General features: G+C 36.7%; 1 protein-coding gene across 1 annotated transcript; it reads left to right on the top strand.

The window, feature by feature from the left end:
• The first annotated feature begins 12614 nt into the window (after positions 1 to 12614).
• On the top strand, positions 12615 to 16481 carry LOC138904574 (uncharacterized). The gene is made up of 5 exons (XM_070193080.1): positions 12615 to 13395; positions 13495 to 13763; positions 14613 to 15422; positions 15735 to 16137; positions 16345 to 16481. The coding sequence occupies exons 1-5, from the start codon at positions 12615 to 12617 to the stop codon at positions 16479 to 16481; spliced, it is 2400 nt and encodes a 799-aa protein (XP_070049181.1).
• The last annotated feature ends 11031 nt before the right edge of the window (positions 16482 to 27512 follow it).

Genomic DNA, 27512 nt, shown 5'->3' with positions numbered 1-27512 from the left:
GGGTGCTGAGGCGAAGGAGGGACACGGACCGCAGCAGAATTTTGCGGCCGCGCTTAAAATTTCGTGGATCGCGCAATTCTGTCCGCGGCCACGCTCCAGGAAGTTCTGCAGTTCCGCTGGTCCGACTTCGGAAGCCTATATCTTTTGATCTACAAGGAATTTTGTGATGATTTAAAAACTAAAGTTGTAGCCCTTCGTGTGTAGTTTCCCGAAAGGTAAAGAAGTCAGCATTTGGACATTTGTAGAGAAAGTTATAGCCAAAATATTAAAGCCTGGCAGTGCAGCCCAAAGAATTTCGCGGCCGCACCATTTATTCGCGACCGCCGGACCTGGGGCGCGGCCGTGCTTGGAATTTCGCTGACCGCGAAATTGGAGTTCAGAGGATGTACTATATATCCGAGGTTTAGGTTATTATTTCATATTTTGGACCTAGGAAGCTCGGTTTGTGGCGATTTTTCATGGGTTTTTCAAGAAATTCATCGGGGTAAGTGATTCTAATTCGAATTCGGTTAATATACATGAATATATCAATGATTTCATCATCAGATTAGTACTTTGAGGTGAAAATTTGGAAAAAAATTGTAGAAATTTTATAAAATAAATTTTCGAGATTTGAACACCGATTCGGAGTCGGATTTGAGTAAAATTAGTATGGTTGAACTTGTAATTGGATGGGTTGTCGGATTTTGTGAATTTCGTCGGATTCCGAGATGTGGACCCCACGGATATTTTTGGGGCGTAATTTCGGATTTTGTGGAAATATTAGTATTTTGATATGGAATTAATTCCTATAAATTTTGTGGGCTGAATCAAATTAATTTTGACTAGATTCGAGCCATTTGGAAGTTGATACGCGCAAAGTGGAATTGCTGGAGTATTGCTTAGCTTGCTCGATATTGGAAGTAGCTTGTTCGAGGTAAGTAACTCTTATTATCTTGGAGTTGAGGGTATGAACCCTGAATATATGTATTTCGTGAATTGTTGGGAGGTGACGCACATGCTAGGTGTAGGGCGTGTGGGCGTGCACTATAAAAATTATGACATAATTGTTTATGTGAAATTTTATAGTTAAATGATCTTGGTATTTTCCATGCAGTTTTATGAGTTAAAGAAATTGAGCTGAAAAGCATACTAAAAATCATGTTGAGGCTATGTGCCAGTATTATTGGGACCCACATAGGTCATATTATTGTGAATTATTTATTTTAAATTAAAAATTCATACTCAGTCATATTCATTTCATTGCATATCATATCTCAAACTCTGTTGTTATTTATTGATACATCATATCATCATTTTGGGCTATTCTCATGGCATTGTGAGCCCATGAGAAAGAGACTGGAGAGATTGATGACTGAGGGAGGCCGAGGGCCTGATTGTGAAGATATTGTTTGTTGGGATCGGGCTGTATGCCGCAGCAGGCCATGTTGGCTTTTATATATATTATACTATTGCACGTGAGTTGGCCGTGCAGCACGTGAGTTGGCCGTGCGGATCCATATATTATACTATTGCACGTGAGTTGGCCGTGCGGATCCAGATATTATTATAGCATGTGAGTTGTCAGTGCAGCACGTGAGTTGTTCGTGCGGATCCAGATATGATATTATAGCACGTGAGTTGTCCGTGCAGCACGTGAGTTGTCCGCGCCTATAGCGCTTGAGCTGTAGGAGCCCCTCATGAGCCTGTACACACCCCCAGTGAGTGCAGTCAACTATAAACAGGGATCGGGCTGCACGCCGCAGTAGGTATTATATAGCGCTGAGTGATTGAGTGTGCTGAACATAGTGAGAGAGAATGCGAGACAGTGAGATTGAGTACTCTGAGAGTGTGAGTACATGAGTACAATCTCTGAGATATATTGCATTGACATACACACGTGATATACATGCATAGAGATGTGTTTTTTATCATGTTGTACGGTATCACATTATTCATGATTTCTCACACATGTTGATAGATGGGCATAGTGATACATTTGTTTTACATTGGTTATCTGGAAAGAAAATGAGACATTTTATTTATTATTGAAAGGATTTTGGAAAAATTACTGTTTTCAAACTTATTCATATTTTTGGTAACTTTGGTAAACGATTTGGGTTTTCACTGATGTACTTGAAAGGTGAAACTATTTTCAGAAGTCATGATTTAGCTGAGCATTTATTCTTTGAGTTACTTCTGGTATTACTTGTTTTATATTATTATGAACTATTGTTGGTTATGGAAGTTGGACTCTGACCATGGTACAAGCTCGCCACTACTTTCAACCTAAGCTAGGTTTGTTACTTACTCAGTACATGAGGTCGGTTGTACTGATACTACTGTCACGACCCAAAATCTCACCCGTCGTGATGGCACCTATCTCAATACTAGGCAAGCCGAAAATCTCAATAAACCACAATTTCTCTTAAGTTTGAAAATATAATAATTTAATACAATACAAAATCCCATAAATACTGACACGAACACTCCCCAAAACGTGGTGTCACTGAGTACATGAGTATCTAATATGAATACAAGTCTGAAAAATACGGTCTATAATAGTCTGAGACCAAATACAGTAAACAAGGAGATAGAGAAGGAGAGACAAGGTCTGCGAAACACGACAACTACCTCAAAATCTCCTGAAAATCAGCTGTACGGAAGAATCAATACCCGCTATGTCCGAGAATACCCGAATCTGCACACGTAGTGCAGGGTGTAGTATGAGTACAACCAACTCATCAAGTAACAATAATAAATAAGAAACTGAAGATAGTGACGAGCTATACAATTATAATTCATTTTCAGTAATTCCAGCAAAGAATAGACATGCTTTCAAATCTGACAGTTTAAGTCAAATTAATTTTTTATACAATTCAAGTTCATTTAATCCGGATATAGAATCTTTCAGAAATTTCATCACAATAACAGATAGCAACTAAGTGCATCAACCAATGAAAAATAAATACAACCTCCCATGATAACAATCACTCACTAGGCTCCCAGCCCTCAGCGCTCATACTCAATGGGAACCCGCACTTACTGGGGGTGTACAGACTCCAGAGGGGCTCCTACAACCCAAGCGCTATAATCTGCATGGACAACTCATGTGCTATAGTATAATATAAGGATCCGCACGGCCAACTCACGTGCTATAATATGATATAAGGATCCGCACAGCCAACTCACGTGCCATAGTATAGTATTTCACAATCAGGCTCTCGGCCTCACTCAGTCATAAAGCTCTACAGTCTCTCGGGCTCTCAACAATCATGAAATCAGCCCAAACAACAATGATATGATACATCAATAATGAACAATGGAGACTCAGACAAAATAATCAAGTAAATTGTGACTGAGTACAAAACAATAATTTAAGCATATAATTCAACATGTACACGACCTCTGTGGGTCCCAACAATACCAACATATATCCTAAACATGGTTTCTAACATGACTTATAGTCAAATTTCCATAACACATAGAGAACAGATAATTATCAACAAGTTATTCAACTTTACAGTTTCCACGGGACGGACCAAGTCACAATCCCCTCGGTGCACGCCCACACGCCCGTTACCTAGCATGTGCATCACCTCCAAAATAATCACATGATACAAAATCCGGGGTTTCATACCCTCAGGACCAGATTTAAAACTGTTACTTACCGCAGAGCATAAAATTCTTTACTCTGCTATGGCTTTGCCTCGCAAATCGACCTCCGAATGCCTTGAATCTAGTCGCAAATAATTCGTTTCAGTCAATAAAATTTATTGAAATTAATTCCATAAGAAAATGTCAATTTTCCATAAAAATCCGAAGTTTAGCTCAAAAATCGCTTGTGGGGCCCACGTATCGAAACCCTTTTCTTACAGAATATGAACGCCCATCCAACCACGAGTCCAACCATACAAATTTCACCAAAATCCGACACCAACTCGACCCTCAAATCTTTAATTAAAGGCTATAAAGATTTCTACCATTTTCAACCCAATCCTTACCCATTTGAACTTAACAATCTTTCCATAACCTTATTGGTATGCATACATAATACTCTTACACCCAAGAATCATACTATTAATCACCCATTTTTATTTCAAACCCGAAATTAAAGAATTGAGGAAAGAAATTCTTACCTCTTTGAAGCCCTAGCAAGATCCTTGTGAAATCTTCAAACCTTGAACAAGAATTGATGGATAAATGACTAAGTCTTCACTTTCTCTCTCTAAAATGCTCTCACCTCTCTATAAAATATCAGATGAAACCCTTCAAGATGACCCTCGATAGTGTTTTATAAGAATAGGGTCGGGTTTATAAAATCAGAAAAATAAAATTCCGGAACAGGTTCTGCGGCCGCATATGCGACCGCATAATGGTTATGCGGACAGCATATCGGTCGCATAATCTGTGTCTAATACTGCAAACATATGTCTGTGTATGCGGTCATTATGCGGCCCGCATACCTGTTCTGCAGTCGCATAGCGACCGCAGAACAGCTATGTTGTCGCATAGTCGACCGCAGATTTCATCCAAACTAGCCCTCTTCTGCCTCACTTCTGTGGCCATTATGCAGCCCGCAGAGTAATTATGCGGTCGCATAATGGACCGCAGAAACGTATTTTTTTGCCAAAAAATTTTCTTTACTTTCCGGTGCATTGTTCAACCCAAAAAGTCCGAGAAATTTCTACAACCTTTGTACTAATTGATCTACCTCGACACCACAAAACCTTAATTTCTTTAGCAAAAATTCTCCGGGTCACTACATATACGTCAACATCTGGTCAACCTTTTCAACTAAATTTCGAAACCTTGGAACTAGATGTTCCAAATCATTCAAAAACCTCAACGGACCCGAACCAATTACCCTCGGCAAGTCACATAACAAATGTAAAGCATAAATTAAGTAGTAAATAGGGAAACAGACTTATAATACTCAAAAGGACCGGTCAGGTCGTTACAACTACACTTCTGCACATTGCGTGCAGATATTGGCTGTCGTTGTTGCTGTGTTCGATGGTTGCCGGATTCAAAGATGTACCTGCGTTCCGGTTGTTACTGCCTCTTGTTCATGGTAGTCTTAGATTCATGAAATCTCTGTTTATGTACTTTTCAAACAGATGATGTATTATTTCATACCAGTTTTATATACTCTATTCTTAGAAGCTCATGATTTGTACTACCAGTTCTTGGGGAAATATAATGGTTTCATATATTTTCTTTAATAATTGTCTTGTTAAATTACATTGGAATTGGATAGTAAATAGTTGGCTTACCTAATGAGTTGGGTTAGGTGCCATCACGACTAGTTGGATTTTGGGTCATGACAAGGTGATATCAGAGCTCTAGGTTCATAGGTTCTACAAGTCATGAGCAAGTGTCTAGTAGAATCTTGCGGATCGGTATGATGACGTCCATACTTATTTTCAAGAGGCTACAGGTCATTTAGGATATATAAAAGTTCTAGCTTTTTGTCCTTTCAAAAATGCTAATTTAGTAAATCTTGATAATGTATTTTATGCACTCCAGCTTAATCTACTAAAGTCATCACAATGACCTCCTCCGTTAGGAAACCGTATAAAACAAAATTCAATACAAATTCTAAGAATGAATAAGAAAGGTTATAAAAAATGACTTGTGCATGCAAAGGAAGAAAGTTCAACCAAAACCAAAATTAACATACACGTTTTGAGGACAACTCTTATCCATGAAAAGATCTTAAGTGATTTCAAATACTTTATAACAATTATTTTTCAATTAAACCCATAGAAGAGTAAGTTTTAATTTTCTTTAAAAAAAAAGTGTATCGAGAATTTGTGGTAGATGAGATAAATACTTCAACAACACCTAAAGTGACAATCTCAAATAATAACTAAAGTTTAAAATAAGTATGTTTCCAAATATTTGTTTTAGTTCTTTAAAATCTTAGCTTTCACTGTTCATGAAATTATTTACTTCAAACTCAAGTTATGCTTATTATGAACTTATTTGGAATTTTAATAATGCATTTTAATTCACCTTTATTAATAAAGAACCATATTTTCATCTTCTAGAATCATTTAAATAACGTCAGTAAACTTTTCAATGACTTTAAGTTTATTCTATTACTTAGAACTTTATTTAGAGTCTTTACATAAATTAACCTAATAACTAATCTTATAAGTGCATTAATAAATAATAATTCAAGTACATTAATAAGATAAAAGATTTTTAGAATTACCTGAAATAATTCTAGGACAGATCTTTATAAGCACATATATGAGCTCTCTAAAGAATCAAAACTTTGGAGGTTTAGGGCATCTCCAACCATTGCACCATTTTTTTACATCAAAATGGTGTAAACACCAAAATAGTACAAATTAACTCCAACCCATTACACTATTTTTTACACCAAAAAACAAAATATTCCTTTTATATTCTTCTCTCTCTTCTATATTATATTATTTTTTTATTTAAATTTATTTTTTTATCTCATAAAACAAATCCTTTCTTCTTTCTTTTTTACACATTCATCCCATATAATTCATATTTTTTTTCTTATATAACTATTTAATATAAAATTATTTTATACCATAAATTTTTAAATAATATAAATCTTAATTAAATATTATACATTATACATATTAACGGATAATTCAAATAAAAATAAAATCATTGATAAGATATAATTAAATAAATATTACATTATGGTTAAATTTAGTTTAATTTCTACATAAATATTCAACTTACAGGATTAATATGTTGCTCCCATAAATGCTCTATTAATACATTACGAAGTGCAAAATGAGCATCTTTGTCCTTAATTTTTTTTTGTATCGAGCTGAAAATTGTTCAAATTGGTAATTTTCATCTACTACAATTTCTGCTGTTGGAGTCCAATAAGAAAACAATCGGCTTGTTGAGTTGTTGGCGAAGTCAAGTGCAGAAAGGCAACCGTATTAAATATTTATTTTTATGTTATTTAATGACTATTGTATTATTTATTAATAACATATTATATTTCAAATTTGTACTTTTTATTTTTTTGATGGTTATATATTTTTATACAATTATAACTTATAATAAAATTAACTTATAAATTACATAAAAGTATAAGTAATTACAAAATTTATAATATGTTAAATTAAAAATATTATATAATAAATAATAATAATAAAATGCTGATGAATAGTAATGGTGTTGATGAATAGTATTACACCAAATTTGGTGTAACACTATTCACACATCAAAATGGTATTGGGTTAGAACACCAAAACACCAAATCTTATATCAAAATAGTGTTTTGCGTCAAAAATAGTGTTGGATCGGAGATGGTATTAGGAAAAATAGAGAGAAGAATATGTAGAGGAACATATGAAGTGGGACATGTATAAATGTGTAGTAAAACCTGACAAATTGTCCACTTGGAGAAAAATATACTAGATGTATAAGGTCAAATAATGCAAAAGGTAACCTAATAAGGGGCAAGAAGAGATCCATGAAAAGTTACATCATACACCAATTACAAAGGCCAGGTGGGAGGAGTCTTAAGAAAATGAAATGACGGCAGAAATGGGAATATGCAAGGAAAAGGAAACTACATTAGCCACGTGTAGCAGCATCACAGCATTAAAGAATTGGAATTCCTGTTTAACCTTGTGATCAGGACGACAAAACTTTTGTTATTCTCGTTTATATACAGTAGTAGAAATTAGGTAATTCAATTTGTAAGTAAGTTTGGATCTGGACTATGGTGGTTTTACTTCCTATACCAACTTTGTTGGAAAAAATAGCCTATAAGAATAATTAGGCTGCGGAAATAGGAGGTCCATCCGCTCGTGTGGATTTTCAACGACTAGTAACTCGAGTCGTCTTGCTTTAGACAATCCGCTTCCGCTAAGGAGACATTAGATAAGTCCCTTTACTCGCCATATTACAAAATCAATACACACTAATCAATAAATGGTTCTCCATATTGTGTAGTATATGTCTATATGCATATTATTTTATTTTATAGAAAAAAATTATATTTACACGCACGCACATATATATATATATATATATATATATATATATATATATATATATATTATAAGTATGCCAAAAAGTGAAAGATAAAAGACTAAAATAATCCTATAATTCTAATAGACTTTTATATCCTTTAATGGATTGGATAACCCATCCAATGTTAACATACAAAAACGTAAGTTTTAAAGCGTGTCTTGAGATGTTAAAGCTTGCAAGAAATTTTTAAAGAAGTTATTATAATATATTTATACAATTAATGTCTTTACTTTTTCCAGAGTTAGCTCTTCATATTCATGTAAGTGTATTCATTCCGGAAGTTACTCAATTTCAATATATTTCAAAATGATAGCATCAGAAGAAATTCTAAATTACTAAATGTTGAAAAATGGGATAAAACATTGCCCTCTAAAACATCATCACATATTCACATAACACTATTTGAAGAATATTGAAGTTGAGAATTATCATCCGAGAGCAAGTATGTATAATCTGCTCCTTCACTTTTTAAATATAACATGATCGCTTGCCTTATGTAAGCATATAAATTTTATTAAATTAGATCCATAAAATAATTTGGATTATATTTTAAATTCAAGATATATTGGTCCAAATAAATATTATGGGCTAGTATATAAATAAATTAATTAAATAGGTCCAATATATATATGGATTAAATAAATATATTTTAATCCATTGGGCTAGCCCATTTAATTGGGCTAAAGTGATGAGCCCACTTCATTAAGCCCAAGATGTCATCTTCCTAGAGGCCCAGTTTCGCGCCACGTGTCAAATAACGTGGCGCGCCAAGTCAAACGGAAGAACCAATATGATCGTGCCACATGTCAAAATGACAAGGCATGCCAAGTCAAATTAAAAGGCTAGTGAAATCGCGCCATGTATACAAGTGACATGTTTTAGCCAATCAAATGCGGCCTTGTCACACTTTGATTTGATTGCTCGGAAGGAGTTTGTTCTTATCATAACTCTTCCCTACCACAACTATAAATATGGATCTTCATAACTCAGAAAAGACACCAGAAGTTATAACAAGAAGCAAAAGAGATCTCGTGGATCAAACGCTGCAGATTTCTCTAAATGCTACAAGCATTCAAGTGTTCTAAGGATTAAAAGATCAAGACGAAGATTCAAGAACAAGCTGCAAGCCCTTGGATTAAAAATACGTCACGATCAAGATCAGGCCGCAAGCACTTGGATTAAAATAAAATAAAATTCAAAATTAAGCTCGGAGGCTCTTTTCTTTACTATTGAAAAGAAAAATCAGAGGATTCATAGAGATTGTAACACTCAAATATTTGAAATAAAATACTACGATTGTTGCAATATTCTTCGGTCTTGATTTTATTTTCTCGACGCAATTTATTGTTTACAAATTTTGGCATACCCAGTGGGACAATCTCTACCTCTCATCTCAACTTTTCAATCACCAAAGTTCAAGAACATTGAAATGGCTTCAAAGAACTCCGTTTCAACTTCCACCAAGCCTGCTAATTTCAGGTTCTATGTTGATGTGGAAAGCATCCTCGATGTTACCTTTGAAAGCTTTGGACCAGTTACGAGGAGCAAAGCAAGCTCGTTAGGACAACAAGCATCCCAAGTGTCGTCCACATCAACCCTTGTTTTCAGATCTTCATCCTCAAAATGAGCAAGATCTTTTACAAACGCACCCGAAGGAGGAAGCGATGTTGCTGAAAAGATTAAGAAAACTCTTGCTCTTCTTGACCTCTCCAGATCCAAGCACTCTGCTGTGAAGGAAGATGATGATGCTTCAAGTGATGGATCCTCCCCACTTACACCACATAGCATGAGCCAATCAAGGATCAATCTGTGTGAAAATCCATGCTACTCTCCATCATCCACGATAATCATGCAAGCCATGGTGATAAACACTTCATCTGTGGAGGAGCAGTTGGCAAACTTGACAGAAGAAATCGTTGGCTCGACCAAGTACATGCAAAATCAAGATGATAGAATCTACAAGCTAATAGATAGGGTGGGAATCATGATGGAAGAAGAATCCACCCATGCACCTGGCAAACTCCCAGAAGTTCAAGAGATTGATCTTCCCCCACGACAAGTTGCATCCACTAAGGAAATTCCAGTCTCTTCGGAAGGGATGATTCCAATCAATCAACTAAAGGAGTTCATTGAAGGGACTGTGAAAAACAAATATGAAGTCGCTTCCAGGTACTCCTTTACCTACGCAAAGCTGTACACTTCAAGGATCGATATGTTGAAGATGCCTGCTGGCTATCAACCTCCAAAATTTTAACAGTTTGATGGCAAAGAAAATCCAAAGCAACATGTGGCGCACTTCATTGAGACATGCAACAATGCTGGGACTTATGGAGATTACCTCGTCAAGCACTTTGTCCGCTCATTAAAAGGAAATGCTTTTGATTAGTACACGGACCTCGAGGCTGGATCTGTTGATAGCTGGGATCAACTAGAGCAAGAATTCCTCAATCATTTTTATAGCACGAGACGTACTGTAAGTATGATAGAACTTACAAATACTCGTCAACGAAATGGTGAACTAATTATCGACTTTATCAATTGTTGGAAGAATGCAAGCCTCAACTGCAAAGATAGGCTTAGTAAAGCTTTAGGCATAGAGATGTGTATCCAAGGCATGCATTGGGGATTGCGCTACATCTTACAAGGTATCAAGCCTAGCACATTTGAAGAGCTTGCAACTCGTGCCCATGACATGGAATTGAGCATGGCCTCTGCTGGAAATGAAAGGCTTCCCATCTATGAACCTCGTAAGGAGAACAACAAGCAAGAAGTCAGGAAGTGAGGCAAGTTAGTATCAAGCCTGAAAGCAAAGAAGCTATGAATGTCACATCACCTGTAAAGTTCACGACGAAGGTGAGCAAGAAGCAGAGTATGAAATCCACTTCTTTTCAAGATAAGCCAAGTGGAAAGCTGACTCTAAAAGAAATGCAAGAGAAGAGTACCCATTTCTGGATTCTGATGTGCCATCTATTTTTGAAGAACTCCTTGAGTTAAATCTCATTGAGCTTCCGGAGATGAAGCGACCAAATGAAGCAGGGAAAACAAATAACCCAAATTACTGCAAATACCATAGACTTGTGAACCACCCTCTGGAGAAGTGCTTTGTCTTCAAGGACAAAGTTATGAACTTGGCTCGCGAAAAGAAGATCGTGCTTGAAGATGAGAAAGCAAGCGCAAACCAAGTATCTATCACCTTTGGCTCATTCAGTCCGGATAAGTTATATGGTTTTAAAGAAAGTAAAGATGAAGAATTACTGGAGAACGACAAAGCTGAAATCAATCAACCTGATGATGATGAAGGTTGGACGTTAGTGACTCGTTATAGGCACCACAGAAGGAGCCCACGAAAAGAATCAGTAGAACAACCAACAAGGAAAATGGTGGTGAAAAGACCAAGGAGATGGAATTCGGTTAAGCACTTAAAGAAAGCAAAAGTGGAGGTGCACCACTCTCAAAAGTCATGAAATCCAGAGACCTCGGAGGAGTTTTTACCAAGTTGGTTCCGCATGAAGATTTCCCATGGTGTTATCGATGCCCCTTGTTGCCATGCTGACGAAGGGAAATAAAAGAGCGATGACCTACCATTGGCAACATCTTCGGAAAAGCTCATCGAGTCCACTTCTCAAGAAGTTAATTCTTGTGAGGAAAAAGTCATGTTCACAAATAACGATCTTCTACTAGGTGACACTCTTCATAACCGCCCATTGTACTTGGTTGGCTATATGCGTGATGAAAGGTTAAATCGAATTTTGGTTGATGGAGGATCCTCAGTGAATATTTTGCCAATTCGCACTGTGAAAGAACTTGGTATTCCCATGAACGAACTCTCAGAAAGTCATGTGATGATCCAACGATTCAACCAAGGGGCAAAGAGCCATAGGTGCGATCAGGATGGAAATCATCATTAAAGATATGCAATCAAGTGCATGGCTGCATATGATCGATGTAAAGACTTCATACAACATCTTGCTTGGAAGGCCTTGGATACATAAGAATAAAGTAGTTCCATCTACCCACCATCAATGTTTGAAATACCACGAAGGTGAATTCGAGAAGAAGATAATTACTGATGATCAGCCATTCACCGAGGCTGAGTCATACTTCGCCGATGCAAAGTTCTACTTGAAGAACCGCATTGTGAAGGAGCTAAAAGTTGATGATGTCATGAATGACAAGGATGATGAGTCCACGGCTAAGAGAGCTGTGGTGGTTGCTAACAAAACCAAAGATGTTGCTGAGAAGGTACACCCCAACCCAAATAAGTCTCATAAAGGAAACATTGTGTCTCACGACAAGAAAGTAACTCCTCCGCTCCAATATGTCCCTAAAAAGAAGAAATATGAAGGTGAATTATCTAATCTCCAAACTAACATGCTAAATGGGTTAACTCTTCCGGTCAAACGAATTGAGGCAGTAAAGTCGTCCTCAATGCCGCTTGCAAGGTTTGTGGCCCAAAATCATTTGTAGAATGTGGCACTCCCTACAAAGTGAACAGATGAAGGTTTTGATCCTAACGGTTACAGGCTATTTGAAAAGCTGGATATAATCCGAATGAGCCATCAAAATTAGGGAAGCTACCATCAGAAGCGGCGATGAGACAACCACGTGAAGGTTTGGGATACAAGCAACCGTCACCAGTGCACATCTCCAGAAGAAGGGCGAGCATCAATTATATCACTGTAGAAGATGAATCTGCCGCTTCTAACAAGCCTTTTGTCTTTGATCGACTTGGAAAATCAACTGTGAGGACTTCTGTATTTGAGAAATTGGGTCCATTAAAGAAGGGGAATAAGTTCCAGAGAAATTATCAAAATACAAAAACAACCGCTTTGCCCAAAATTCAAAAGATCTCTAAAGATTTCCAAAGTTTGGTTCATTCTAGAATGAATCGACAAATAAAAGTCATGGTTTCGTGTGATGAGGTACTGAAGGTGAAGCCATACACTGTGGTCTACACTAAAGAACGTGATGAAGACGAAGAAAGTATGGATTCTTCGTATAATGTTACTGCACAAGGCGAGCATGGTATTTTATCTTTAATGGAGGATGATGAGAGATTGGACGATGTTTTACCGTGTTATCACATATCCTTCAACGATGGGGACCCTCAAGAAGATGAAGATGCAAAAGATGCTCCGCCGGAACTTGAAGAAGGGGTGAAGGCAACGATTGATGCCTTAAAAGAAGTTAACTTTGGCACTGATGAAAAACCAAGACCCACCTACCTAAGTGCTTTACTAGAAGTTGATGAAGAAAGCACTTATATTGAGTTACTCAAGGAGTTTAGGGATGTCTTTGCTTGGAGATACAAAAAAATGTCTGGCTTGGACCCTAAAGTAGTAGTCCATCACCTTGCAGTCAAGAATGGCGCTCGTCCTGTTAAGCAAGCTCAAAAGCGCTTTAGGCCGGACTTGGTTCCCCTGATCGAAACCGAAGTTAACAAACTCATTGAAGCTGGATTTATTCGGGAAGTTAAATACCCAACATGGGTTTCAAGTATTGTCCCTGTAAGGAAGAAGAATGGCCAGATTCGAGTATGCGTTGACTTCAGGGATCTCAACAATGCGTGTCCCAAAGATGAATTCCTGCTCCCTATTCCAGAGCTGATGATCGATGCTACTACTGGTTATGAGGCAATGTCTTTCATGGACGGTTCGTCGGGCTATAACCAAATTCGCATGGCACCAAAAGATAAAGAGCTTACTGCATTTCGCACCCCAAAGGGTATTTATTGCTACAAAGTAATGCCTTTTGGCTTGAAGAACGCTGGTGCTACTTACCAAAGGGCTATGCAGAATATTTTTGACGATCTTCTCCACAAGAATGTCGAATGCTATGTTGACGACTTGGTGGTAAAATCAAGAGAGAAGGGCGACCACTTGAAAGACTTGAGAATGGTATTTAAGTTGCTCCAGAGGTACCAACTTAGGATGAATCCATTAAAATGTGCCTTTGGAGTTACTTCTGGAAAGTTCCTTGGTTTCATTGTTCGACATCGAGGGATCGAAATTGATCAAGCCAAAGTGGATGCCATTTTGAAAATGCCTGAGCCTCGGGATATTCATGAATTGAAAAGTCTACAAGAAAAGCTAGCATACCTTAGAAGATTCATCTCGAACCTAGCTGGGAGCTGCCAACCATTTAGTCGCCTCATGAAGAAAGGAGTTCATTTCAAATAGGACAAAGTGTGTAGCAATGCATTTGAGAGCATTAAATCCTACTTGATGAAGCCTCCGGTTTTAGCAACCCCTATACTTGGAAAGCCGTTGATACTATATATTTCAGCACAAGAAAGGTCTGTTGGAGCGCTGTTAGCCTAAGAAAATAGTGAGGGGAAAGAAAACTCTCTTTACTACTTGAGCAGGATGATGACACCGAATGAGCTGAATTATTCGCCAATTGAAAGGTTGTGTTTGGCACTAGTCTTCTCAATTCAAAAGTTGAAGCACTACTTTCAAGCTCATGTTATTTGTCTTGCTTCTAAAGCAAATCCCATCAAGTTCGTGATGTCAAAACCTGTTCTTACTGATCGACTAGCGAGATGGTATCTCCAATTTCAACAATTCAAGATTTTGTACATCCCTCAAAAGGCTATAAAAGGACAAGCGTTAGTAGACTTCTTGGCAGATCACCCTATACCTGATGATTGGGAACTAACTGACGAACTACCCGACGAGGACGCAATGGTTATTGAAGTTCAGCCTCCATGGAAGATGTACTTTAATGGTGCTGCACATCGCCGAGGAGCTGGTGTTGGTGTAGTATTTGTCACTTTTCAAGGTGAAGTTCTGCCTTACTCTTTTACGTTGACGCAATTCTGCTCTAACAACGTTGCTGAGTATCAAGCACTAATACTTGGGCTTGAAATGGCTGTCGAAATGAAGCGGTTGCAATTGCAAGTCGTTGGTGACTCTCAATTAGTGGCCAAACAGCTTCTAGGTAGTTACGAGGTCAATAAGCCTGAACTACTCCCATATCATGATTACGCTAGAAAATTAATGGGGTGGCTCGGTGATGTGACTATTCATCATGTGCCAAGGAAAGAAAATAAGAAGGCTGATGCTTTAGCTGCCCTAACTTCATCGTTAACCCTGCCTGATCAAGCACAAATTACTGTCTGCCAAAAATGGGTAGTACCGCCACCAAATGAGGCCGAAAGTGAAGAAAATGAACTCAAGCATCTTGTCGTTGTTTCTGAAGTTGAGAAAGAAGAATGGCGACAACCCATTATCGACTACTTATGCTATAGGATACTTCCAGAAAATCCGAGGAGAAGGACTGAAATCTGTCGTCGTGCACCTCGCTTCCTTTACTACAAAGCTACTCTATACATAAGGTCATTCGAGGGAGTACTCTTGCGATGTTTAGGGGAAGAAGAAGCACTCCAAGCTTTGCAAGAGGCACATTCTGGGGTATGTGGGTCACACCAGTCTGGACCAAAGCTTAACTTTCATATAAAAAATATGGGATATTATTGGCCAACGATGGTAAAAGATTGCTTGGACTATGCTTAAAGATGCAAGGCTTGTCAATTCCATGCGAATTTTATTCATCAACCTCCTGAAGTGTTGCACCCGACTATTGCATCCTGGCCATTTGACACTTGGGGATTGGATGTTGTTGGACCACTGCCAAAGTCCTCTGGTGGGCACCTATACATCTTGGCTGCAACTGACTACTTCTCAAAATGGGCTGAAGTTGTTGCTCTTAAGGAAGTAAAGAAGGAAAATGTTGCAAGTTTCATCCGAGTAAACATTATCTATCGCTTTGGTATTCCTCGTTATATAATAACGGATAATGGCAAGCCGTTCGACAATAGGTTGATGAACAAGATTTGTGAACTCTTTGGTTTCAAGCAACGCAACGCTTCTATGTACAATGCTGTCGCCAATGGTCTAGCCAAGGCATTCAACAAGACTCTATGCAACTTGTTAAAGAAAGTCGTCTCCAAATCCAAACGGGATTGGCATGACCGTATAGAGGAAGCTCTGTCGGCATATAGGACAACTCACCGCACGCCAACAAAAGCGGCCCCTTATGCACTCGTTTATGGAGTTGAAGTCGTCTTGCCACTCGAGCGTCAAATACCTTCATTACGATTAGCTATTCAAGAAGGCATCACTGATGAAGAAAATGCTCGACTTCGATTAGCAGAGTTAGAGGCTCTTGATGAGAAAAGGTTGGAAGCTCAACAGAGTCTTGAATGTTGTCAAGCTCGATTGTCTCGCGCCTTCAATAAAAGAGTTCGCCCGAGATCCATTCAAGTAGGAGATCAAATCCTTGCAATACGAAGACCCATTATTAATTCCTATAAACCTGTAGGGAAGTTCACTTCAAAATGGGATGGGCCATATGTCGTACACGAAGCTTACTCAAGTGGGGCTTACAAGTTGGTTGATGTAGATGGCATGCGAATCGGCCCTATCAATGGCAAGTTTTTGAAGAAGTATTATCCTTGAAGTTATAACGCTCCTTGACGCATGAGCCTAAACTGCATGTTCGAACGCTCCTTGATGCATGAGCCTAAACTGCACGTTCCTACACTCCTGGCCCGCATGAGTCTAAACTGTGTACGGCCCACCCAAAAAATAAAAAAAGAGTCCGCTAGGTTGAAAACCTTGAAAGAGGCACCCTAGACAAAAGTTACATATATATATACATATATATATATAAACAAAAAGTCAAAAAAAGTCCGCCAGGTTGAAAACCTCGAAAGAGGCGGCCTAGGCAAAAGTTAGGACATAAAAAAAAATCACCCATTCTGAACTACGGTATGACTTGATCCTCTTCACCGAGGTACGTAGGCAGCTTAGAGTTTCATTCTGAGTTGAGTCGCATGAGTTCAAAAGATACATAGTGCCCCAATCATCGTTCGAATGAAGTACGATGAATTAATTATATAGGTCCAATATATATATGGATTAAATAAATAAGTCTTAATCCATTGGGCTAGCCCGTTTAATTGGGCTAAAGTGATGAGTCCACTTCATTAAGCCCAAGATGTCATCTTCCTAGAGACCCAGTTTCGCGCCACGTGTCAAATAACGTGGCGCGCCAAGTCAAACGGAAGAGCCAATATGATCGTGCCACATGTCAAAATGTCAAGGCATGCCAAGTCAAATTAAAAGGCCAGTGAAATCGCGCCACATGTACAAGTGACATGTTCTGGCCAATCAAATACGGCCTTGTCACACTTTGATTTGATTGGTCGGAAAGAGTTTGTTCTTATTATAACTCCTCCCTCCCATAACTATAAATAGGGGTCTTCATAACTCAGAAAAGACACCAGAAATTATAACAAAAAGCAAGAGAGAGCTCGTGGATCAAACGCTACAGATTTCTCTAAAAGCTACAAGCATTCAAGTGTTCTAAGGATTAAAAGATCAAGACGAAGATTTAAGAACAAACTACAAGCCCTTGGATTAAAAATACGTCAAGATCAAGATCATGCCGCAAACACTTGGATTAAAATAAAATAAAACTCAAGATTAAGCTCGGATCCTCTTTTATTTACTATTGAAAAGAAAAATCTAAGAATTCATAGAGATTGTAACACTCAAATATTTTGAAATAAAATACTACGATTGTTGCAATATTCTTCGGTCTTGATTTTATTTTCTTGACGCAATTTATTGTCTACACCTTATATGCACCTTAACGACATTTATATTTTCTTTAATTTTTTCCAATAGTCACCTCTAAAAATTCTATCTTCCTATTTTTCGATATTGTTATGTACTTTTTGGTGTGTTTGGTTATCATATGGATTCACTCAGGACTTAATTATTTTAATTTTATTTCTTGGGAAGAAAGAGTGATTATTAACTTATTGGCAGATTGAAAATCATAAGACTATTATCTTTTAGGAAAGTCAATTAACGATATCTGACAATAATGTGGATAGACGTGGAAAACATATGCACAGGCTAAAGCTTTACAGAATTGTTTTTTATTAAAGTGCTCCGTTGAAGAAAGTCTCTCAAAGCAGGACGTGCTCAGTCCACTATCAATTTATTTATGTAGATGAATTTTTGTTTGATTGCTAATTACTTTATCTTTCTATAGATATATTAATTTATTTTGCAAGGTAGATAGTTAATGCAATAATACTTTTGACAAATTACCTAGATTATTATGTTGGTGTATATGCAGTCTTATCAGTAAGTCTGATAGTATTCTACATCCACGGGAGCAAATATTATTTTCAATCACAATTTATTGGATGATAAAATAATTATATATTATGTCAAAAAAAATAACTTTTGTTATGTCTTTGCAGCTACTACTAGCGGCAAATTTTTAGATTTATTATTCTTTGTTATCATACATGTGATGTTCCTAGGGGGTGCTTCTTATCTATCTCGCCCTAAATCGAGAATCGAGATAGAAGCCTCACTATCTTTGTATGCTTTCGTCCCCATTATCATTAAAATTGTGGTTACGATTTTTAGATTTATCATCTTTTTTAAGTTAGCTAAATATGATTAGCATTCATTAATTTTAGCATCTTACACTTTTTATATTCTTATTTTCTATATTATATCTCAGACATATTTTAAATATATTTATGTAATTTTGTTAAACTTTTATGTACTAATATAGGATAATAACTAGTATAATACTAAAAGTGAGAAACTCTTATCTTCAAAGTTAGATTACAATTTTACCCCTGCAATAAACCAAAATGTAATTAAACATATAATAATTAGTACTTAATATTTTAGCTACATAATGGTTGAATTACAAGTTCAGCTACACAACAATGAATTTACGACCCAGCATTTACTCAATTCATCCTTAATTGTTTGTTTCTTTATTTTCCACGGAATAAATTTTATTCTTCCCTCAATATTCTAAGTTTACAAGATCATTCATCTACCAAACCAAATACCCATTTATCTCTTTCCCATTTTTCTTAATTTTCCTTATCTTTATTCAAAATTCTACTTCTCTTTCAATGGACCAATTAATACACTTAATAATGATATTAATGTAATTCTTAGTGTACGTTACTTTTTCCAGGTACCCACTACAAAATTTAGATGATAGTGGTAAAATGAATCTTTGTTTTTTTCGATTGCATATAATCCTCATCTCTATTCATAAAAACTTCTCAATATATGTTTATCAAAGGTCACTCATTGAAAACTGAATTGATTATCCATGCATTAAATATGCCAAAATTCTTTGCTAAAAACATCAGTATTAAACCAGAATTTCATGTGCTATTCATTTCTTCAGATTTGTTTTGGAATTTTTTCCTTCCTATACAATATTTGAAACTTATTTACCAAAATTGTCCTAATTTTGTATATTACCCGCCTTAAACAAGGATTACTTACAAATTATATACAATCCATTATTAGTACCTTAAATTATGGGATTTAGTTACATTTGTTTCCTATTTTCTCTCCACTCTTTTTTCAATAAGACTCCTTCCAGTTATATATTACCTATTTGAAGCCATAATTAGCGCTAACTCCTCTCTCTCTCTTTGAAGCGTAGAGGCTCAACTATTACACATTGTTTCCACCATCGACACCAATAAATTATAGCCCGCAAAATCCAAATTACTGCTCTATGTGCACTTTGTTGTAAAAATCACAAACTCTATCTTTCCAAATATCTAATGAAGAGAAAATAAACTGCTAGTTTATAGGTTACAGTTCAGTTCTTGAATCTATAAAGAGCAGTTACGAAACTGTCCAAAATAATAGTCCTTTTCTATTAATTTATTAATTATTATTATAAAAATAAAGCGTAGTTACTATCCTAGTACTCGTGTTTGCTAGAATGAATTTGATGTTATGCCCTGTCAATTATTACACCATTTGTTTTTAATCCCTCTAGACTCTAACGTACTTCCTCGTCCATTTCACTTGGAGCATACACTATACAACTTATTTACAATTTATCTACAATTTTTAACATTATTTTTACCCAGTTAATTAAATACATCTACAACATTATACAATTTAAATATAATTTTTATATAAATTTTATACAATATGTCTTTTGTATGTATTTTGTATCTGTTTTGTATATATTTTGTATGTAGTGTGTTCTTCTTCCTCTCTGAAATTCTAATCAAAACTTCTTCTCTTAATACAATTCTGATACCTATCAACAACTTTATGTAAAAAGATATTATTGATAACTTAAATACAAATTTCATACAACGATTTGTTGGCCTGAGTAAGTTTGTTTTGATGATTGACAAAGGAACACATGCATGAACCAGGTCCATGGACAGTGTACACAGGTGACGGGCAGAATCAAGCAAAAGGCATGCACATGAAAGAGATAAGTATAAGTGGTTATTTCTCATAATCCCTGAACGAAAAGGTTGCATATTTGATAAGGAGCAGGACTCCTTACTTGAAGAGAACTCTATCCAAGATAAGGAAAGAGTTAGAAGTTGAAGATAACTAGAACTCTTCCACCAAGGAAGAGTAAAGCATTAGACTTCTAGTTAATCTTTATTTACTAACTCTATATATAGCAGTTGTGTTCTCTTTTACAGGTGATGCACACATACTGAAGTTAAGCACGAATTGAGAACAAAATAGCAAGGCATTTTGTGAGCAATTCCTGTGAGATTTAAGAGTGCGATCCTGAAGCTACACGAACCAGATTGAAGAACCAGCTCCATAAAGAGTTTTATGTGTCTTTCTTTATTTCTAGTTCAAAGTGTAGTAGGCATTTTGGGTTGTACCTTTCAGCTTTCTAAGAAGCAAATTGTACTAGGTACCTGAGTTATATCTTTCAAGTTTGAGTTAACTTGAAGTAGTTGCAACAGCCTGTGGCGTGTTGCTATAAGGGTTAGAGTTAATCCTTAGGTTTGCAAGAGGTTGTAAACTCTAGTTGTATTGTTCAAGTTAGAGTTAACTTGAAGCAGTCACAATAACCTGTGGCTGGTTGCTACAAGGGTTAGAGGTAATCCTTAGGTTTGCAAGAGTTTGGAAACTTTGTTGTTGGCTCAGAGTTGTAGTGAAGTGTTTGGAGAAAATCTTACTAGATAGTAGTCGTGGGTTTTTCACCTTTTGAGTCGGGTGTTTTTCACGTAAAAATCCTTGTGTTCTTTACTTTCTGCATTATTTATTCCGCAACTATAGTGTAAGGAACGCATAGAAGAACCAGATCCTTCGATAATCCAGTGCATGCGAAAATCAGGTACCACACAAATCAACCCCATCTTGTGTGGTATTGAAGTATAAAACATCAATTGGTATTAGAATGGGTTATCCTTGAAGAGGCTAACACCTTAGAAAAATATCAAGATGAGTGCACTACCTGGAAACTGTAAAGAGCAATCCACCACTAGGCCACCACTATTCAATGATCACTACTATTCTTTGTGGAAAGAGAGGAGAAGAGATCACTTGCAGATGACTGATGGGCACTTCAAATGTGGTAAAATGAACCACATGATCAAGAACTGTCCTATGTGGGAAGTCGAGTGGAAAAAGGAGAAATCTGAAAGAAGGAACATGTTCATGACAAGAAGAACTACAACAAAAGGTCATCCAAAGCAATGGTTGCTACTTGAAAAGATAGTTCAGATGAGGACACTGATGATAATGCTGAACGAGCTCTCATACCAATTTGAGAATCTGAAGATGAGATCTGAAATAAGTTTTCTAGACCTTAAAGAAAAACTTAAATTCCTTTCTAAAGATAGACTATCAGAATTGTTGCTAACTTTAATTGATAAATCTAAGAATATAAGTTCTGAAAAAGAACAATTGTCAAAAGATTGTAACCTTTTAAAAGCAAAATGCAAAAACCTGGAAATTAGGGCTTGTGAAACTGAAAAAGAAAATACTGCCTTGAAGAACTAGGTTTATGCATTTGACATAGTTGTCGTAGAACTTAGATCTAAAAATTTGAAATTGAAGTTAGGAACAGGTAAAGAAATAGCTAGTGTCACATAACTCACACTAGAAGATCTAGGAAAAGGTAAAATATGAGCTATACAAAAGGAATGAACATGTAATAGCTTTGAATGAGGACTTGACTAAGGTTAAGCATGAACTTGATAGAACATATAAATGGAACAGGTCCTCCGATAAATTTTCATGGCTACAAGAACACCATAGTAGCTATAGAAAGGGACTTGGCTTTGGGAACTCTGCACCTAAATGGGATTCCAAAAGTAAGTACCTAACACTTTCTGAGAATAAGATTTGCACTCACTGTGGTAATACTGGACACTATAGGAGTGAATGTGTAGCAAAAGAAAAGGCAAGTCTAAGGAACAAAACTTTTTTTTCCAACGAAGAATAGGCTGCCAAGTTGGGTAAAGAAATATTTGATTTATCCATTTTCCCATAGAAAGGGACCCAAACTAGTTTGGGTTTCTAAGACTTACCTCTGATTTTCTCTTGCAGGTCCAAGTGAGAGAGAGAGAGCAGCCAAAAAATGATATATGGGAAGAGGTTGCTCAAAATACATGACAAGAAATAAGAAAAGGTTCCTTTCACTTGTGGCCTTTAAAGGAGGTAATGTCTTATTTGGAAATGAAAAGAAAGTCTTGTAGGGAAGAAGAGTGAAAGACATATATGGTGGATCTGTCCACACTCTCAGATAATGAACTCACTTGCCAGAGTGTCATGGATAGTGATCCCCTCCTTTGGCATAAGAGACTCGGATATGCTAGTCTAAGTCAACTCAACAAACTAATCTCCAAGGACTTGGTGATAGGACTGCCTAATATTAAATCCAAGGAAGATATAGTTTGTGAGGCTTGTGCAAGGAGGAAGCAAGTAAGATCTTCTTTCAAAAGTAAGAAAATGGTGAGTACTATCAGGTCGATGGTATTGGTCCATATGGATCTGTATGGACTAATGAGGATAATGAGCAGAGATGGAACATGATGATGAAACAATTGGGCTGGTGAGAAACTCAAATGAAACCACAGCCCAGACTAAAGCTGCACCAGAAGTAGGAACATGTGATGGAACAGGTCTTTCCACCCAGGGCAACTTGACAGGGGGAACTGAACAAAGAGGAAGTGATCCTCAAATCTCGAGGGAACCTGTCCATGAACCTGTTCCTCAGCAACAAAACATTGAAGGAAAATTTAGGGAAAATCAGTTGGTTGTGAAACCTTACAAGTATCAAAGTTCTCATCTCATTGAGAACATAATTACTGATCCAACCTCTAGAATCAAAACCAGATCTTCGTTGAAGAATCTTTGTGATTTTTATGCTTTTCTATCTCTTATTGAACCTAAAAATGTTGCTGAAGCTTTACAGGATGCATACTGGGTGAATGCAATGCAATATGAACTCAACCAATTTGAGAGAAGTCAAGTTTGACATCTGGTACCAAGACCTAAGGACAAATCAATAATTGGCACAAAATGGGTCTTTAGAAACAAACTTGATGAAGAAGGAACAATTACAAGGAACATGGCAAGATTGGTGGTTCAAAGATATAGTCAAGAGGAGGGCATAAACTATGGTTAAACCTTTGTTCCAGTTTCAAGATTGGAAGTAATTAGACTCCTCATAGCCTTTGTTGCTTATATGGAATTCACTCTCCATCATATGGATGTCAAGAGTGCCTTCCTCAATGGATATCTAAAGGAAGAAGTGTTTGTCAAGCAATTTCTGGGATTTGAAAGCAAGGAATGTCCTGATCATGCGTGCAAGCTTGAGAAGTCACTTTATGGGCTCAAGCAGGCTCCAAAAGCATGGTATGAAAGATTATCAAAATTTCTGGTTGAGCATAGCTACAAGAGAGGTAAAATTGACAATACTTTGTTCTTGAAAGAAAAAGGTAAGATCTCTTGGTAGTTCAGATATATGTTGATGATATAATCTTTGGAGCAACTACTGGTAAGTTAAGTAAGGAATTTGCTAAACTAATGGGGGATGAATTTGAAATGAATATGATGGGTGAGATTAATTTCTTTTTAGGCTTACAAATTAAACAAAATTCAAATGTAACTATGATCCATCAGCAGAAGTATGTGAAAGAGTTGCTTTAAAAAGTTTAAAATAGAAGATTCCAAAGAAATTGACAAAATAGAAGATTCCAAAGAAATTGACACTCATATAGCAACAACCACAAAATTGGATGTGGATGAACCTGGTTCATCTGTTAATCAAAAGTTGTATAGGAGAATGATTGGCTCCTTTTTATATCTTACTGCTAGCAGACCTGACATTGTTTTCAGTGTAGGCTTTTGTGCTAGATTTCAGGCAAATCTGAAGGAGTCTCACTTGACTGTTGTCAAGAGGATCTTGAGATACCTAAAAGGCACCACTGACCTTTGTCTATGGTATCCAAAAGGTAGTATATTCAACTTAGTGGGATATGTTGATGTGGATTATACAGGTTTTCTTGTGGATAGAAAGAGCACCTCAGGTATGACACACTTTCTTGGCTCATGTCTTGTGTCTTGGGCCACCAAAAAGCAAAATTCTGTGGCCTTATCTACTTCTGAAGCTGAGTATGTTGTTGATGCCTCATGTTGTGCTCAATTGTTGTGGATCAAAAAAGTAATTAATGAATTTTGAAATTGATGTAGGTTGTATCCCCATCTTTTGTGATAACGCAATTAGTATGACCAGACCCCAGTCCATCATAAAAGAACTAAGCACATAGATGTTGGGTATCGTTTTCAAAGGGATAATTTTGAGAGGTCTTGATCACTGTGGAATTTTGTGCTACTGATAAGAAAATTGCTGACATTTTCACAAAAGCTTTGAGTAGGGATCACTTTAAAAGGAACATGTTAGAATTAGGGATGTTAATATCACCTAAAAGAAATCGGTTCTAACTCAATGATTGTTTAGATAATTTATGAATTTTGTGAATAATTAGATTAGATATTGCTCAGTCTCATGCTTTTATTAGTATACTCTTGTGCCATGTGCTAAAATGTCTTATTGATGTCTAATGATATTATTCTTATTTTTTTAGAAAAAAATCAGTCTTATACAAGAGAACTTTCAGTGAAGAACCTGGTTCATCGAGATTATAAGGTATGTATTCTACACTCCGCATAATTTGAAATAACTGCATATGAATCATAAATTGAAAAGAGTCCAACTTTATCCCAAACTACTTTTGAACCAATTAGTTACAAACGAACCAATTTCATCAAGAGTCCCACGTGCCATAAAATATTTGGGAAAAAGTCGAACGTCTTTTCAAACTGAAACTTCCAATGTGATTAGACTTCTAGACTTCAAAAAGGTGTCGTTATACACACAATCTTTTCCTCTTTAAATTGATCTGACCTTACCCTCTTATCTCAAATTTTTCAAAAGATCAAAATCTCCAAAACCTCAAAACTCTCTCTATTTCTCTCAAGTTTCTGAACTGATCAAATGGCAAATATCCATGAGAATCCCAAAAACTCATAAAACCCTTCCTCACTACCCAAAGAACCTTCATTCACACTTTCAACCACCCAAACTCCCAAGAAAAAACATATCAAAATGATTGCATGCAACATAGTGGCCAGTAGAGAACAAGCTAAGAAATTGAGTGAGATGCTACAAGCCAGTCAAGCAGAAAAACCCTAAAAATCTTATGAGTCCTTCAAGTCTGCGACTGATGGGGAAGAACCAGTTTCATCTGAAACTGAGCAAGTAACTTCTTGGTTAAAAATTTCTGATGTTGCTTCTAAAATTACTGAGAATCTTAAAAATAGGTTTGTGTTGGTTGGTACGATTGCTGGGGTAAAAACTGGCGGGTCTGATAAAATTGGTGGTAAAAATGAAAAAGAAAAAAAGAGTGAGTGTGTTGAAGTATATGTGAGGGGAAAGGGAGAAGAAAGAATGGTTGGATCTCCTTCACCCACTCTTGTTGTTTTGACTGAAGAAGCTGGATCAATGATTATATTAAGTGAAGAGATTAGTGATAATGAGGAGACTATGAATGAAGGTATGGGGATAAAATCACAGGAGATAGGTGATGGTTCTGGTGATAGAAGTGCAGCAGATGGGCTGGTTAGGTTAAGAAAACGGTTTCATAAACCAGTTCCTTCTCTTGCTAAAATAGACAAGAGTCCTGATCTGCTGCAAAAGATGTCAGATAGTTACAATCAAAAGAAGAAGAACAAAGTTGGAAAGACTGCAGGAAAGGGCATGGGTGGCACTAAGAGAAAGAGTGCTCCTTCTATCCCTGTAGCAACTCCTCCCACAAGAGGAAGAACTACAAGGAGCCAGAAGAAGTAGAGTGAGGCCAATGTAAAAAAGGCCTTAGCTGAGAATGCCAAGAAAGTCTCTTGAAAATAAAAGGGATGGTAAGCCAAGTGGAGTAGTCCAGATTGAGGAGATGAACCTGGTTCTTGAAGATGAATATGAGGATGTGGAAGTACCCACACCTAGTGCCAAAAATAGAAAGACTTCTCAAAAGAATTCTCGAGAAACAGATGTTGAGGCTGAGGGCTCAATTGTGTCTAAAAGAACTAGGTCTGCTAAAAGGAGCAAGGAGGCTCAACTAGTGGAAGAAAATGGCTAAGGATGCTGAGATTGAAAGGCTGAAGAAAGGATTGGCTGAAGTAGAGGATGAGAGAGACTCTCTCAAGTGTGAGTTTTCAAAGTAAAAGGAGAATAATGATAGTATTCTTCAAGATATGTTGAAACTGCTGCAAGCCAAGAACCAAGAACCTGGTCCTTCCCAGTTTTTAAACCTTCCTAAGCCTAGTTGTAACCAGTGACCCAAGTAAGATTTCTCTGTCTTTTGTTCATGGTTCTATGTTTTTATTTCTTCTTATGCTTTGTGGTAGGATCTTATCAATCAATGAAATTCACTTCTTTTGCTCTAATTGTTTGTTGATATTTCTTAGATGGCTAATATCCTTAGATTGATAAAGAGAAAATTAAATCCATGATTGCATTTGAAATAGTTCCAGTGTCCATGAGTGATATCTGCTAAAATCTGGTTACTTAACTTAATTATGTAACTTTTTGATGATGCCAAAAGGGGGAAGATAAGGTGTGATTTTGCTTTGGACTGTGATATTTATAACCTAATGAACCTGGTCCTTGATGATTTATGTCTTTAAAATGGAAAATGTGCTAATAGTATGTTGATGTTGAGCTGAGTTGAAACGAGTTTCATGCTTATGAAAAGCACGAAGTTTGTCATCATCAAAAAGGGGAAATTTGTTAGCATGAGTAAGTTTGTTTTGATGATTGACAAAGGAACACATGCATGAACCAGGTCCATGGACAGTGTACACAGGTGACGAGCAGAATCAAGCAAAAGTCATGCACGTGAAAGGTATAAGTTTAAGTGGTTATTTCTGATAATCCCTAAACGAAAAGGTTGCATATTTGATAAGGAGCAGGACTCCTTACTTGAAGAGAACTCTATCCAAGTTAAGGAAAGAGTTAGAAATTGAAGATAGCTATAACTCTTCCACCAAAGAAGAGTAAAGCATTAAACTTCTAGTTAATCTTTATTTACTAACTCTATATATATGAGTTGTGTTCTCTTCTACAGGTGATACACACATACTAAAGTT

This window comes from Nicotiana tomentosiformis, chromosome 2 (assembly GCF_000390325.3).
Source record: "Nicotiana tomentosiformis chromosome 2, ASM39032v3, whole genome shotgun sequence".
Classification (NCBI taxonomy): Eukaryota; Viridiplantae; Streptophyta; class Magnoliopsida; order Solanales; family Solanaceae; genus Nicotiana; species Nicotiana tomentosiformis.
This window is presented reverse-complemented; position numbering and strand designations above follow the sequence as displayed.